Source organism: Leptodactylus fuscus, chromosome 8 (assembly GCF_031893055.1).
Source record: "Leptodactylus fuscus isolate aLepFus1 chromosome 8, aLepFus1.hap2, whole genome shotgun sequence".
Classification (NCBI taxonomy): Eukaryota; Metazoa; Chordata; class Amphibia; order Anura; family Leptodactylidae; genus Leptodactylus; species Leptodactylus fuscus.
In genome coordinates, this window is record NC_134272.1 from 1,916,354 (window position 1) to 1,932,797 (window position 16,444).

At 50.6% G+C, this 16,444-nt stretch overlaps 1 protein-coding gene across 1 annotated transcript in view; it reads right to left on the reverse strand.

Moving 5' to 3' along the window:
- OTOA (otoancorin) overlaps window positions 1-16,444 on the reverse strand; it is a 45,717-nt gene that overhangs the window by 9,347 nt on the left and 19,926 nt on the right. The window contains exons 10-25 of the mRNA XM_075284872.1: window positions 13,648-13,787; window positions 13,224-13,347; window positions 12,514-12,729; window positions 11,926-12,093; window positions 10,576-10,716; window positions 10,425-10,480; window positions 7,519-7,636; window positions 6,782-6,855; window positions 6,192-6,315; window positions 5,587-5,777; window positions 5,413-5,506; window positions 3,887-4,016; window positions 2,965-3,152; window positions 2,511-2,666; window positions 1,909-2,051; window positions 359-495 (exon numbers count right to left, since the gene is read on the reverse strand). Of these exons, the coding sequence (XP_075140973.1) occupies window positions 359-495; window positions 1,909-2,051; window positions 2,511-2,666; window positions 2,965-3,152; window positions 3,887-4,016; window positions 5,413-5,506; window positions 5,587-5,777; window positions 6,192-6,315; window positions 6,782-6,855; window positions 7,519-7,636; window positions 10,425-10,480; window positions 10,576-10,716; window positions 11,926-12,093; window positions 12,514-12,729; window positions 13,224-13,347; window positions 13,648-13,787 (2,200 nt within the window). The remainder of the gene's footprint in view (window positions 1-358; window positions 496-1,908; window positions 2,052-2,510; window positions 2,667-2,964; window positions 3,153-3,886; window positions 4,017-5,412; window positions 5,507-5,586; window positions 5,778-6,191; window positions 6,316-6,781; window positions 6,856-7,518; window positions 7,637-10,424; window positions 10,481-10,575; window positions 10,717-11,925; window positions 12,094-12,513; window positions 12,730-13,223; window positions 13,348-13,647; window positions 13,788-16,444) is intronic.

Below are 16,444 nucleotides of genomic sequence, written 5' to 3' on the forward strand. Positions count from 1 at the left end.
GATCCTCTCTCCCATTGAAATCAATGGGAGCGTTTACGGCACTCAAAGTCTCACACGCCGTATACATGCCAGATCACGCGACACGTTACTCCGTGTGAACTCCCCCTTAGGGGCTTCTCTGGACCGTAGCAGATAAGTCAGTCTAAACTTATGTCTACAGGTGAACGCTCAGACAACGACGCCATTACACTATAGATCCCATAATAATACTGTATATACCCCATAGTGTCGTATAGTTCTGTGTTGGCCACATCGGATGGATTATCAGAATTTCCTGATTATGGGTTTCTGGATTGATGGGATTTCACTGTCCCCGAAGTTTCCTACAGGATCGTACCGTCATCTCCCTTTGGGTTACCTGCTATATAGCCAATGTCATTCAAAACAAAATGGCTCCACTTCTCAGTTTTTCCATAAATCTTCTCGGTCTTATTCTTAAAGGCTCGTAGGATTCTCAGACTACAAGGGAACGATCCAATTCTTGAAATAACGGAGCTAAAAAGGAATGAAAAAAGGGTGACCCAGGAGTGGACAGCGTTGTGGCATATGTTAAAGGACCGTCTGATGGAGTCAACCATGGCCCATATGGCCGTATTAGGGGGTATGACCATCGTACAGGGGTCACCAGGCAGGACGACCTTCTAGGAGCCCCATAATAATAAGCCAATGTAATATTAATACTCTCCTGATAATAGGATGACAATAATATAGACATGGAATCAACATGAAGAAGAAGATACAGATGTGTAAAGTCATCACTATTAGGATGTATGGAAGGAACATGGGAAGGCCCCAAGCACATGACCAAGGGGGCAGCCAAAACCCTTCTAGGGGGGTCCGATAGTATAGAGCAAGTCTGTGAAATACAACAGAACACACAGTCAATGAAGGATGGAAAGTACTCAGGACAGAAGGCCCTGGGGGGAAGGAGCTCAAGATGGAAGACCCTCGGGGGGAAGGAGCTCAAGATGGAAGACCCTCGGGGGGAAGGAGCTCAAGATGGAAGACCCTCGGGGGGAAGGAGCTCAAGATGGAAGACCCTCGGGGGGAAGGAGCTCAAGATGGAAGGCCCTCGGGGGGAAGGAGCTCAAGATGGAAGACCCTCGGGGAAGGAGCTCAAGATGGAAGACCCTCGGGGGGAAGGAGCTCAAGATGGAAGACCCTCGGGGGGAAGGAGCTCAAGATGGAAGACCCTCGGGGGGAAGGAGCTCAAGATGGAAGACCCTCGGGGGGAAGGAGCTCAAGATGGAAGGCCCTCGGGGGGAAGGAGCTCAAGATGGAAGACCCTCGGGGGGAAGGAGCTCAAGATGGAAGGCCCTCGGGGGGAAGGAGCTCAAGATGGAAGACCCTCGGGGAAGGAGCTCAAGATGGAAGGCCCTCGGGGGGAAGGAGCTCAAGATGGAAGACCCTCGGGGAAGGAGCTCAAGATGGAAGGCCCTCGGGGGAAAGGAGCTCAAGATGGAAGACCCTCGGGGGGAAGGAGCTCAGGACAGAAGGCCCTCGGGAGGAAGGAGCTCAGGATGGAAGACTCTCGGGGGGAAGGAGCTCAGGATGGAAGACCCTCGGGGGGAAGGAGCTCAGGATGGAAGACCCTCGGGGGGAAGGAGCTCAGGACAGAAGGCCCTCGGGGGGAAGGAGCTCAGGATGGAAGACCCTCGGGGGGAAGGAGCTCAGGATGGAAGACCCTCGGGGGGAAGGAGCTCAGGATGGAAGACCCTCAGGGGGAAGGAGCTCAGGATGGAAGACCCTCAGGGGGAAGGAGCTCAGGATGGAAGACCCTCAGGGTGGATGACTCTCGGATGTTATCAAGTGCCTGCCACTAAATCAAGTGCTAGCCCCCTCCCCACATACTTGGTCGTGTACATGGGGCCATATTCCTACAAATAATACTGTCTCAGGAGCACCTACCCAAACTCCAATGTCTGGATCTCCTCTATCTGCTCAGGGGTGGCCGCGCACAGACTGAGCCCCAGTCCTGCCAGTTCAAAGCTCTTCAAATCTCTGATTGATTTTCCAGAATCATTCAGGAAACCTTGCAGGATGGCTTTTGCCTACAAAGTGTAAAGAAAACCCCAAATCCATGATTATGGTGATAGATTGACATTAGTAACATGGCCATTGTGAAGAGATCGACTACGAGACCTCGAATATACTGCAACGGAAGAGTCCACAAGATCTGCAGACCTGGAAAACTGACAAAGGAGCTGGAAACACATGATGAGGGCGGAACATCGAAACACAATCCAGTTTCAAGTCAAATAGTCCCTAAACATTTTAGGGTGTGTAAGAAGGATCCTGAAGGAGCACCCCGACAAAATATTCTCTGTCCCATTAGAAAGATACAGGAGGCAAACTGTATTGATCTTTCCTGTATCTGTGGGTTATCGGCTCCTTCTAGTCCTCAGCGGGGTCATGTGACCAGCCATAAGACTCTCCCACTGATACAGTGTCTCATGTGGACAAGAAGTCTATGTGACTTTGTAGCCATAGCTATACAAGACTGGACTCACCTGAGGGTCACTCCATTGTGAGTGCTGGCTCAGAGCAGACGCCATGTCTATAGACTGCAGATGGAGCTCATCAATCTCAGCGACACTCAGCGTCCCGGCCATACGTCCCAGCGCGCTCAGGTGATAACTTCTCCATTCTGACAATGGCCCCCAAACCTTCAAAGACAGATTTTATTTTTAGTAAAAGTTCATTTAATACAGGGGTCCTCAAACTTTTTAAAACAGTGGGCCGGAGGCAGAGCAGGTCGCACAGACACCGGGAGTGGTGCCCTCCAATAGGTAAAGTGAAGTGCGCTCCATGGCCTGGCCCGAGCTCCCCAGGAGCTTCATTATAAATACACGCCTGCCAGCGGGGCCAGACAGAAGTGCTTGGCGGGCCGCAGTTTGAGGACCCCTGATTTAATAGGTTGGACGGGTGCGATCCCAAACCCCGACCACAAACCAGCAACTTTACCATTTTTGCCTTTTCCTTTAGAACGAATAGCTGAGATGGACTGAAACTTCCCAGAAGCCCAAGGACGTGGACACAAGTGGCGAAGGTGTCCGTGGTCATGCACTGCAGCTCCTCAGGGGTCCAGAACACATTGGCTTCACCCAAGATCATCAGTGTACCAGCGGATGGCGCTCTAGTGCCAACACAATCTATACAAGAGACAGGAGTGGTCACCGATGTACTGTATATGTCCATGGACTCTCCTGGCTGGACTGTCCGCTACAAGACCTGACTGGTATCTGGCTAAAGGTACAACAACAAATTCTGCCGCCTTATTGAGCGACAACACTCACATGTGCGGTAACACAGGGGCCCTATAGATAAGGGGTCCCATCAGAACAGTAAGCACACATAAGGGTGACAACCTGACAACTTCAGTGGGGCCAGCTGACCATGTAATGTCGGAATTATCCATTCCTGAGAACACATGATCCATGATCTGCTGAGAAGAGCATGCACGTGTCCGGGGAGTTGGATGGAATTGCTGTTGGGCCTGCAGATATCTAAGGGGAACCTTAATCCATAGGTGACCACATGTTAGGAAGGCTATATAGAGTAATCAGTGAGCACCATTGGCTTCAAGGGGCCCAAGTAGATTTGGGTGAGCGGGGCCCCTGAGCCAATGTCCAGGGGTGACCTGTGTGTACAATGTCCAGGTGTCGCCCATGTTTTTAGGTTATGTGAAGGATTTGGATGACATTTTGATCTTTCATCCACGTCTCAGACCAGGCGTCCCCACAATTCTCCTCTCTCATAATTCAGCCATTCAATCCCTGGAAAGACATTTGTCTGAAGGCCGAGAACAATGAAGCTCTTCAATACCAGAGAGAAGAGGAGAAGGAGGATGGCGTCCGTGACGTGCGCGCAGGATCAGAAGCGCTACCTGCTGTGTGCTCCGGCTCAGGTACGTTGGCACCATGTTCATGTACGGCATGGAATAATCCAGATAACATCTCCACACTGTGAGCGCCGCCAACCGCGCCAGATACCATCTCTGAGGCCAGTGCCTGGAACTGAAGACAAGAGGTCAGGAACCGCCATATACAACGCCGTGACGCCATTCTGCTCACACAGTCAGGACATTTACTATAGACATTTAGTGACCTCGCCCTGAGCACGTCCTGAGAATCTGAGGAAACGGAGGAGGCGGAATATACTGAACAGTATTCTAGGATTACGTCCCTGGCAAATGGCGAAACAATTACCATACTGACAAGAAAGCGCCGCTCCAAATACCGCCATTTCCTCATCAATTACTTGGTTGCTTCATTAGTTCTTACGCTCACCTGTGCTGCTAATCTAAGTGAGAATATTCATGAGACGGCTTCATTTTGTGACAACCAGTCTATTGTCCATGATACAGACTAGAGGTTGTCACAGCAGTTTAAATAGAACCTTTCACCACCTCCACCAATTATTACATCTGTTGATACCCTCCCCCACCCACTGATTCCAGAACAGTTGGGATTTTCTCTCCCTGCCATTCCTGAGTAACAAGTGCTGTTAGTTTTGGTGCCTGATGTGTTATTTAAGCCCTGCACTGTCAGGTGGGCGGGGTCAGACAGAAGAGAATGGATTAGAGCTCCAATCAGAAGCAGCCAGTGTCAGAATCACACCGCCTTGTCTGCTCCTGCCTGACTCCACCCTCCTGACAGTACAGAGACTAAATAGTATATCAGGCACCAAACCTAACAGCAGTGATTGCCCAGTAAAGGTGGGGGCGAGAGAAAAAGAATTGTGTGCTGGAATCAGTAAGGGGGAGGGGGGATTGAATGATGCAAAGAGCTGGGCTTGTTGGAGGTGGTGAAAGGTCCTCCACTAAACCAAAAAACTCAGCAAATCCTTCCCCAAATGTCTTCCTCTCCCTTGATCATATTTTGTCTAATGTTGCAATCAACAAATGCATGAAGAACTGTACTACATGTAACCCAGAAGATCAGCCCCCCCCCTCTACTTCTATACTTGTGTCCGGCTGCAACTGAACCTCACACTGAACCAACACTTTACAGACTTGTGTGTGGAGACTGAGGAGACTCAACCCCTCCCCACTGCACTCACTGCATTACAAGAGAACAGACCCTCCCCCTCCACTCACTGGGATTCCGTCTTGCTTATCTAATGTATCTATGGACGGACCTTGGCTAAGAACAGGGAGTGAAGTGTAAATGAGCTCGAAGGGAGACATCTAATGGCAGGAACTTTAGAGGAGACGTTTGTCAGACATATTTTTGATTAAAGTGCAGCACATTTTGGTCCTGAATCACATGACCTATGCAGTCAGTGACCATCTAAGACACATGGTCCTTCTTTATCCAGCATACACAATGGACTGGAAACCAACATGTTCTGTTATTGGATCAGTAGTGCAAGGAGAACCTGATATGGAATGGTGACATCTCCCAGCGTTACCTTCCCCATTAGCACCAGAACCTCTTCTTTGGTCAGCAGATTCCAGTACGGGGCCATATCTTGGGCTGTCTCAGCCGTCCAGTTTATTGGGTTCCTACACAGAGGACAGATCAGAGTGTGACAAGGCTTGTTATGTATGGACGCCTGTCTGACCGGCCATATGACCTCGCTTACCCATAATATTCCCGGATTCTGGATCGGATGGCCTTATTCTGTTCTTGGCTGAGATCTGAGCAGGTCTTCAGCTGATTTAGCGCCGTCTCGATGACACTTGAGGAGAGGCCGCTCTCTATGATACTCGGAGACAAGTGACAGATGAGATTCCCGAGTATATCCAGCTGATACACGTCAGTGACAGAATTGTTCTGAAAGAGACGGAGACAGATGTGCGGTTTCTGCGGGTGCGCTGTGATGTCCGGGACACGGCGGGATAGGCACAGTATATATGGCCGATCTATACGGTGCCACTTACAGGACTCTCAGCCTATGGGGACATTAGTCAAGGCTCTCGCACCCATTTTCTTAGCTTCAGGCTGTGCAGGGGATGTCTCGTGTGTTTTGGGCTTTTACACCTTTGTCAGACGGCTGAGAATTATCTGCAGTAACTTCTTATAAAACATTTAGGACAAGCAAAAATCCTGTACCTTAGAATAAAGTACCTGGAAACCACCTGTAAGACGGTGCAAGAGGCGGAAAAGGGGCAAAAAGAGGCAAGTGCCGCCAATGTCTACGTGTCAGTGGTCTCACTGGGTGGGGGAGGTGCAGACACAATCTCTTACCAGGCATTGATTCACTTTGCTAATGACAAACTCCTTCTTGCTCGCAGGTAACAGCAAATGCTTAAGATCCGTCTTCCTTAGTCCCATTAATAAGGGTTTGCAGAGAGAAGTAAAATATTCTGTCCTGGAAGGGAAACGATCGAGGTGTCAGGAAACGTCAGGCCATGCCGGGTCAGTGTGGCGGGCTGTTGCTGGATGGTATATACTGTATATGTGTGTGTATCTTATATATGTATCTTCTATATATGTAGCACATCCTTAATCATCTGCTGCACACGGATGGGAATCCTATGATGTCAGCAGTGATACCAGAGTCTGGTACAGTCATCTCTTATCCACCCCACCATGAGTACAGGACCAATCCCATCGCCACTTGTACCCCACTTGTATTCGGCATCGCTCATGGGCTCGGAATGACCCAGGTGATAGAGAATAATCTGTTTCTCATCACGGCAATAATGATCAAAGCCTGATGTCCGTAGCCTGGGGAAGGGCTGAGCGCGGCGGCGGCGGCCTCTCTCCTCACTTACATAAGCCGCTGTCTACATTACAGATTGACTTGCCCAAATCCTTTGAAGTTTTCCACTTACGGCAGCACGGCCAGCAGCAATGGAGGGATGGTTGCGTGGGAAACCCTCCAATATTTCCATGCCAGACAATGGATCTGAAAAGTGAGACAAACTGGCGGTAATAAGAGGGCGAAGAATCCCCATAAAAGCCGAATCCGTCAGATACAATCCATAATACAGGTTGTCATACATGACCTCGCCCCCCCATAGCCCAATACACACATTAAACATACAGACGTAGCAGAGCTATCCTGAACGTCTGCAAATGGTGAAATAGCTGGAGCCGGATATCGCGGGGTCTGTGGCTGAATCAGATGCCGAAAGATGGAGGATGGTTCTTTACTCGGTGTCCTGAAAGAAAGGAGCTTAAAGCGCTGCCCCCCCCCACACATTGTATTCAATAGGAGGCCAATAGGTCAGAGGTTAGAGCTGATTAGCGCCAGACAATGGAGGAAGAGTCGCCATGTGCTGCGGGGTCTGCGGCGGTATCAGATAGGTCAGAGGTTAGAGCTGATTGTGAGAATCCTCTGTCGGCTGCAGCTTCACATCCCCACCACACTTACCAATGACCAAGCACATTAGGAAATATCGCCCCCTTTGGGTTATCCATAGAAATTGTGTTTGTGATCTGACACCAAAGGACGTTACATCACAGTTAATAAATTGTGGGAAGTCGGGAAACAGGACCTGGATATCCGTGGCCGAGCCCTTGTGGCCTTGTAGAGACAGGGGGCCCAGCCCTACCCACCGCCATATACCTGGTGTGGAGATAGTAATGGCAGCTTCTTCTCCATCAGCTTGTAGTGGTTCAGGAAGGTCGGCTTACTCATGCGGTCGATGTATTCACAGGTCAATCCTTTCACCAGCTGCCCCGTACTACAAGAGATGGGACAAACAATAGACATTGCCGGCAAGGCGAGGATTGTACTGTCTATCCTGCACGGTCCAATTATATACAGTCTAATAGCCCCCCAAAATGGACACCCAAAATCACAAGATAAAGCCCTGATAGTGTTACGATAGAAATGGGCATTGCAGTAATCCCAAATTATTCCCTGGGTCAGAGGTGGCAATGTCTGTATTAGGGAGAGGCTGGTACAGGGACATGCAGGTCCTGCTAAGAATTCTGGGGAAGGAATATGCAAATAACACCTCATTGGTGATAAAGAGGAATTTGCTCCTAGCGCCCCCTATTGGAAGGAGCTCCTATAGATTAATACCTAGGCAGTTTTTTTGTTGCACCAAAAAACATACGTGGCGCCATATATAATGTAAAGGATTGTTCCACCCCTTCTACCCCGATCCCTGGGATGGCAGTACAGCCCTTCTACCCCGATCCCTGGCACAGCAGTACAGCTCTTCTACCCCGATCCCTGGCACGGCAGTACAGCTCTTCTATCCCGATCCCTGGCACGGCAGTACAGCCCTTCTATCCCGATCCCTGGGGTGGCAGTACAGCCCTTCTACCCCGATCCCTGGGGTGGCAGTACAGCCCTTCTACCCCGATCCCTGGCACGGCAGTACAGCTCTTCTACCCCGATCCCTGGCACAGCAGTACAGCCCTTCTACCCCGATCCCTGGGGTGGCAGTACAGGCCTTCTATCCCGATCCCTGGCACAGCAGTACAGCCCTTCTACCCCAATCCCTTGGGTGGCAGTACGGCCCTTCTATCCCGATCCCTGGCACGGCAGTACAGCTCTTCTACCCCGATCCCTGGGGTGGCAGTACAGCCCTTCTATCCCGATCCCTGGGGTGGCAGTACAGCCCTTCTATCCCGATCCCTGGCACGGCAGTACAGCTCTTCTACCCCGATCCCTGGCACAGCAGTACAGCCCTTCTACCCCGATCCCTGGGGTGGCAGTACAGGCCTTCTATCCCGATCCCTGGCACAGCAGTACAGCCCTTCTACCCCAATCCCTTGGGTGGCAGTACAGCCCTTCTACCCCGATCCCTGGGGTGGCAGTACAGCCCTTCTACCCCGATCCCTGGCACGGCAGTACAGCTCTTCTACCCCGATCCCTGGCACAGCAGTACAGCCCTTCTACCCCGATCCCTGGGGTGGCAGTACAGGCCTTCTATCCCGATCCCTGGCACAGCAGTACAGCCCTTCTACCCCAATCCCTTGGGTGGCAGTACGGCCCTTCTATCCCGATCCCTGGCACGGCAGTACAGCTCTTCTACCCCGATCCCTGGGGTGGCAGTACAGCCCTTCTATCCCGATCCCTGGGGTGGCAGTACAGCCCTTCTATCCCGATCCCTGGCACGGCAGTACAGCTCTTCTACCCCGATCCCTGGCACAGCAGTACAGCCCTTCTACCCCGATCCCTGGGGTGGCAGTACAGGCCTTCTATCCCGATCCCTGGCACAGCAGTACAGCCCTTCTACCCCAATCCCTTGGGTGGCAGTACGGCCCTTCTATCCCGATCCCTGGCACGGCAGTACAGCTCTTCTACCCCGATCCCTGGGGTGGCAGTACAGCCCTTCTATCCCGATCCCTGGCACAGCAGTACAGCTCTTCTACCCCGATCCCTGGGGTGGCAGTACAGCCCTTCTACCCCGATCCCTGGCACAGCAGTACGGCCCTTCTACCCCGATCCCTGGCACAGCAGTACGGCCCTTCTACCCCGATCCCTGGCACAGCAGTACAGCCCTTCTACCCCGATCCCTGGCACAGCAGTACAGCTCTTCTACCCTGATCCCTGGGGTGGCAGTACAGCCCTTCTACCCCAATCCCTTGGGTGGCAGTACGGCCCTTCTACCCCGATCCCTGGCACGGCAGTACAGCTCTTCTACCCCGATCCCTGGGGTGGCAGTACGGCCCTTCTACCCCGATCCCTGGGGTGGCAGTACAGCCCTTCTACCCCGATCCCTGGGGTGGAAGTACAGCCCTTCTATCCCGATCCCTGGCACAGCAGTACAGCCCTTCTACCCCGATCCCTTGGGTGGCAGTACGGCCCTTCTACCCCGATCCCTGGGGTGGCAGTACGGCTCTTCTACCCCGATCCCTGGGGTGGCAGTACGGCTCTTCTACCCTGATCCCTGGGGTGGCAGTACAGCCCTTCTACCCCGATCCCTGGGACGGCAGTACAGCCCTTCTACCCCGATCCCTGGGACGGCAGTACAGCCCTTCTACCCCGATCCCTGGGACGGCAGTACAGCCCTTCTACCCCGATCCCTGGGACGGCAGTACAGCCCTTCTACCCCGATCCCTGGGACGGCAGTACAGCCCTTCTACCCCGATCCCTGGGACGGCAGTACAGCCCTTCTACACCGATCCCTGGGGTGGCAGTACAGCCCTTCTCCCCCGATCCCTGGGACGGCAGTACAGCCCTTCTACCCCGATCCCTGGGGTGGCAGTACGGCCCTTCTACCCCGATCCCTGGGACAGCAGTACAGCCCTTCTACCCCGATCCCTGGCACAGCAGTACAGCCCTTCTACCCCGATCCCTGGCACAGCAGTACAGCCCTTCTACCCCGATCCCTGGGGTGGCAGTACAGCCCTTCTACCCCGATCCCTGGCACGGCAGTACAGCCCTTCTACCCCGATCCCTGGGACAGCAGTACAGCCCTTCTACCCCGATCCCTGGGGTGGCAGTACAGCCCTTCTACCCCGATCCCTGGGGTGGCAGTACATCTCTTAGCACTGTATTGGGGAGCAGCTTACCTCAGAAGATTCACCAATGGGATATTCGGAGACAGTAACTCAAACAAAAGAAGGGCCTGGAACACAGAATATAGACAAGGAATCAAGAACCTGTTTCTCCTCTGAATGGCCGCTCATGGCCGGAGGACATTTGGGTCATACCCAGACTCACCTGACTCCTTCTCATCTCCTTGTCATTCAGTTCTGTGACGTCCAAGTTCCTTTGTGTTTGCAGTTGCGACAGAGACACTTGTGTAAAGAAGGCTCCATTCATGTCGGACAGGACGGTCAGGAATTCTCCAGAAGACATCAGCTAGTGAGAAGACGGATGGTTAGGACAGACGGGTATATATGGTAAGACTGGTGTCAGCTGCCCCGGCAATCTTATATCACCATACTGGGGCATGAAAGGGAACAAGAAGACTCCTCTGCGGGGCGAGAGCTTCAGACTATTAATAAGTCTCATAACAGAGAAGACGTGACGGCCAAACCTACTGAAGATGGCGCTGACCAATGAATGCTCCGACCATTGGAACGTCTATGGTATATGGGATGTTCTGAATGGCCCCTTTATTAGGATATACTACAAAGGGAATAGGATGTTTATGTTATAGAGACCCCCGACAACTCATCACTGGATGTCCCGCTGCTGGCACCTCTACAGATCAGCTGTTATCTGCGGGGTCCCTGCACAACCACTGCAAGACACGATTCTCATCAAGTCAATGGTCTGCCGGGGTAATGCAAGGCCATGCTACATACCCCACAGTGAGACTGGCTCTTGGTAGTTGCTGTTTGCTCCTGAACAGAAGACCCCCATGTGCCCCAAGGACACCCTATAATGTGAACTTATCACCTGTCCATGTATGTCCTAAAGGGGAATCGTAGTGTCCGTGGCCACATTGTCAAGCATCTCCTTCAAGGCTGGTGCAGTACTGAGGGGTCCTGGAGGGTATCTGATGGGGGTAAACCTCCCTGAGCCTAATGGTTGTTGTAATGCCTGTGATGGTCGTGCAGGAATTAGGCACAGGAGACCGGTTGTGCAGAACAAGCTAACTAAGGTAGAGCAAGGCAAATTGTACAGCGTCCAGATACTGCAGGTATAATTCATACAGAGCGTCCGCTGGAGACCGGGCCTGAGCTGGATGACGGGACCTCATAAGGCAGTCTGTGTCTTCTACTTTAATAGTGTGCTATATCCACTAAATCCACCAATCTGTGCAATTCCCGAACTATGAGGTGTAGACTCTGACCTGCGGACCCTGTCGTAACTATGAGGTCCATATAGCTTTATTCTCATATACTGATCTTGTACAATGCAGCTTCTATACAATGCCCATATACAAGTACCATATGTAATGCCCATATACAAGGACCATATGTAATGTCCATATACAAGGACCATGTGTAATGCCCATATACAATGCCCATATGTAATGCCCATATACAGGGACCATATACAATGCCCATATACAAGGATCATATATGATGCCCATATGTTAGTGGGTTACTGTGTGCTTACCTTACTTAGGATGCTTTCTTGTTGTGCTGCGGAGAAATCCGGCGCATGTTGGGACAATCCATTCTTCAGAGCCATTACAAGATCTCGGGAATTCATCTCATAAAAGATGTCGGCTCCGACCCCCGATACCAGTTCTCCCAGCTGACTTACATTGAAATATGTTAAAACCTAAAATGGAGAGTCATAGACTTAATACAATGTGATATTGTGGAGACTTTCAGATCTCCCTGATCAACCCTCTTAGGGGCGGGGCATCTCACTGTTAAGCGGGGGCGGAGCTATTAGGGATTCCGAGTCAACAGTTGTAACTGGGTCCTAGTGCCAGGGTGACCTCATAATATAACAGAACAGCAGATTTCTGCAGCACATGTTTGGGACCTTGTCTAGATTTGCATCGGGGCCTGACTGTGAGTCTTTGGGTCGGTGAATGATAACAGATTATATTTCTGCTCCCAGTAATCCATTGCACTTGGGTCTTGCACACGACACATAACAGAGGCATAGCAAAGCTCAGAGAGATGCAATGTGTTCCTCAGCAGCTGCAGAGCTTTTCTGGAGCTCCTCGGATGTGTTTCTACGTCCCGTTACCTTCTCAGAGTGGAGGAACTTTCTTGTAAGGATTATAATCTGACTCTTGGTCCATCCGGAGACTTGCTGGAGTGTTAGGACGGCGCCCTGCACGGCCTCAGGAGACAAAGCCTCCAGCTGGGATATAGTCAGCCCGACCACGGCGTCCGACAACGAGCCCAGGCTGTCGTTTAAGGTCTGGTTCAGGACGGCCATTTGGAGGAACTGAGACTTTAACTGTGAGATACAAGAAGGTTATTTGGGATTTGGATTGAGTTCTAGTTTTTACAGAAAAGAAGAAGAAACTTCAATTCTAAATTCTGAGCTGAGAAAGAAAATGCAGAGAAATCAATAAAACCTGTGGAGTGGTTTTATGGTGACCTCACATGTGACCTTATTTACCCTGTACTATGTATAGCGCTATAATGCTGGGGTCGTCCTATATTATACAGAGAACTTTGGGCCCGCTGAGGTCCAGGGCCGGGAGTGGTTGGTACATTTACACCCCTGAGCACCAAATCCTCTGCATGTACCGCATGTGACACGTAATGGCCACCTCCTTGTATCTTCCTGGACTCACAGACCCCTCATGTACACGAATCCGAGGACCCCGACATGTGCAGAGCTCATATAAGGCCAAGGCTAAGTAATGTTATGGCAGAAATGAAGGTTTTTCATCCTTTTAGGTGACATTAACCCTTTATGATCTGGATGATTGTGTCCTCACCCACCTTTTGTACGTCGGCCCGGGGGCCCCGCAGCTGGTTGCACTTTATCATCTGATGTAATAAAGCTTTCGCCATCACAGGATCGAGATCTTGGATATCATCATAGAAGCAGATGAGTAAACCCAACCTAAAAGACACAAAGGAACCAAAGTCAGCAATGTGCCAATACAGCGAGATCCTGCGCCCCAACCTGCTAGTGATCTACAAAGCAGGGCGCCAAAGGGGGCACAATTGTTGTGATCGGGCCTGACCCCACCGGAGGACCCTTTGGCACGTTGTTGGGACAATCCAACCCTGGATAGACTTCACCATAATCCCCAATTTATCAAACCCAAATTGAATTACATTTGTATCCTCCCCCCAATCCCCCCGGGACCTCCCAACACCCCCACACGTGCCCCATTACTGTCACTCCCCCTTCGCTCACCTGTATAGAGTGGAAATGTTCCTCATATCGAACCCGGATGAGTTGATGAGCTCCAGGAAGGCTCTGGCCAGATCTCGTGTGATGTCGTAGACCGTGTCCAGCTGCTTGGTGGCATTGTCATAGCTGATAAAGCTCCGAATCTGCGAGACACAAAGACTTAGAGGGGACTGTCACCCCAAATGTTACACCCATTATATCGGAGTATATAGCCATTAGGAATGGGGGGGCATTCTGGCAACTGCAGAATGGAGATATTGGGGGTCACTTTATAATGACGTTCTCTCTCACTTTGTCACTGTGGGATGAAATATTAGACAATCTGCCAATTCCAATATTACAACTTTCAGTACAGGAGATGCAATACTTTATCTCCCCTGCGGAGGCGCTGTGGTGGGGGTGGAAACAGGAACTCACTGATCGTAACAATCTCCAAGGGTTAAAAGATAAACAGCGCACCCCCATACTAACAGAGACTATGTCTGCACCCCTATACTAACAGAGGATATGTCTGCACCCCTATACTAACAGAGGATATGTCCGCACCCCTATACTAACAGCGGATATGTCCGCACCCCTATACTAACAGCGGATATGTCCGCACCCCTATACTAACAGAGGATATGTCTGCACCCCTATACTAACAGAGGATATGTCTGCACCCCTATACTACCAGAGGATATGTCTGCACCCCTATACTAACAGCGGATATGTCCGCACCCCTATACTAACAGAGGATATGTCCGCACCCCTATACTAACAGAGGATATGTCTGCACCCCTATACTAACAGCGGATATGTCCGCACCCCTATACTAACAGAGGATATGTCCGCACCCCTATACTAACAGAGGATATGTCTGCACCCCTATACTAACAGAGACTATGTCTGACCCCTATACTAACAGAGACTATGTCCGCACCCCTATACTAACAGAGGATATGTCCGCACCCCTATACTAACAGAGGATATGTCCGCACCCCTATACTAACAGAGGATATGTCCGCACCCCTATACTAACAGCGGATATGTCTGCACCCCTATACTAACAGAGGATATGTCTGCACCCCTATACTAACAGCGGATATGTCTGCACCCCTATACTAACAGAGGATATGTCCGCACCCCTATACTAACAGAGGATATGTCCGCACCCCTATACTAACAGAGGATATGTCCGCACCCCTATACTAACAGCGGATATGTCTGCACCCCTATACTAACAGAGGATATGTCCGCACCCCTATACTAACAGAGGATATGTCCGCACCCCTATACTAACAGAGGATATGTCCGCACCCCTATACTAACAGAGGATATGTCCGCACCCCTATACTAACAGAGGATATGTCCGCACCCCTATACTAACAGCGGATATGTCTGCACCCCTATACTAACAGAGGATATGTCTGCACCCCTATACTAACAGCGGATATGTCTGCACCCCTATACTAACAGAGGATATGTCTGCACCCCTATACTAACAGAGGATATGTCCGCACCCCTATACTAACAGAGGATATGTCTGCACCCCTATACTAACAGAGACTATGTCTGCACCCCTATACTAACAGAGGATATGTCTGCACCCCTATACTAACAGAGACTATGTCTGCACCCCTATACTAACAGCGGATATGTCTGCACCCCTATACTAACAGAGGATATGTCTGCACCCCTATACTAACAGAGGATATGTCCGCACCCCTATACTAACAGAGGATATGTCCGCACCCCTATACTAACACAGGATATGTCTGCACCCCTATACTAACAGAGACTATGTCTGCACCCCTATACTAACAGAGGATATGTCTGCACCCCTATACTAACAGAGACTATGTCTGCACCCCTATACTAACAGAGGATATGTCTGCACCCCTATACTAACAGCGGATATGTCTGCACCCCTATACTAACAGAGGATATGTCTGCACCCCTATACTAACAGAGGATATGTCCGCACCCCTATACTAACAGAGACTATGTCCGCACCCCTATACTAACAGAGGATATGTCTGCACCCCTATACTAACAGCGGATATGTCTGCACCCCTATACTACCAGAGGATATGTCTGCACCCCTATACTAACAGCGGATATGTCTGCACCCCTATACTAACAGAGGATATGTCCGCACCCCTATACTAACAGAGACTATGTCTGCACCCCTATACTAACAGAGACTATGTCTGCACCCCTATACTAACAGAGGATATGTCTGCACCCCTATACTAACAGAGACTATGTCCGCACCCCTATACTAACAGAGGATATGTCTGCACCCCTATACTAACAGAGGATATGTCTGCACCCCTATACTAACAGAGGATATGTCCGCACCCCTATACTAACAGAGGATATGTCTGCACCCCTATACTAACAGAGGATATGTCTGCACCCCTATACTAACAGAGACTATGTCTGCACCCCTATACTAACAGAGACTATGTCTGCACCCCTATACTAACAGAGACTATGTCTGCACCCCTATACTAACAGCGGATATGTCTGCACCCCTATACTAACAGAGGATATGTCTGCACCCCTATACTAACAGAGGATATGTCTGCACCCCTATACTAACAGAGGATATGTCTGCACCCCTATACTAACAGCGGATATGTCTGCACCCCTATACTAACAGAGGATATATCCGCACCCCTATACTAACAGAGGATATGTCCGCACCCCTATACTAACAGAGGATATGTCCGCACCCCTATACTAACAGAGACTATGTCCGCACCCCTATACTAACAGCGGATATGTCTGCACCCCTATACTAACAGAGGATATG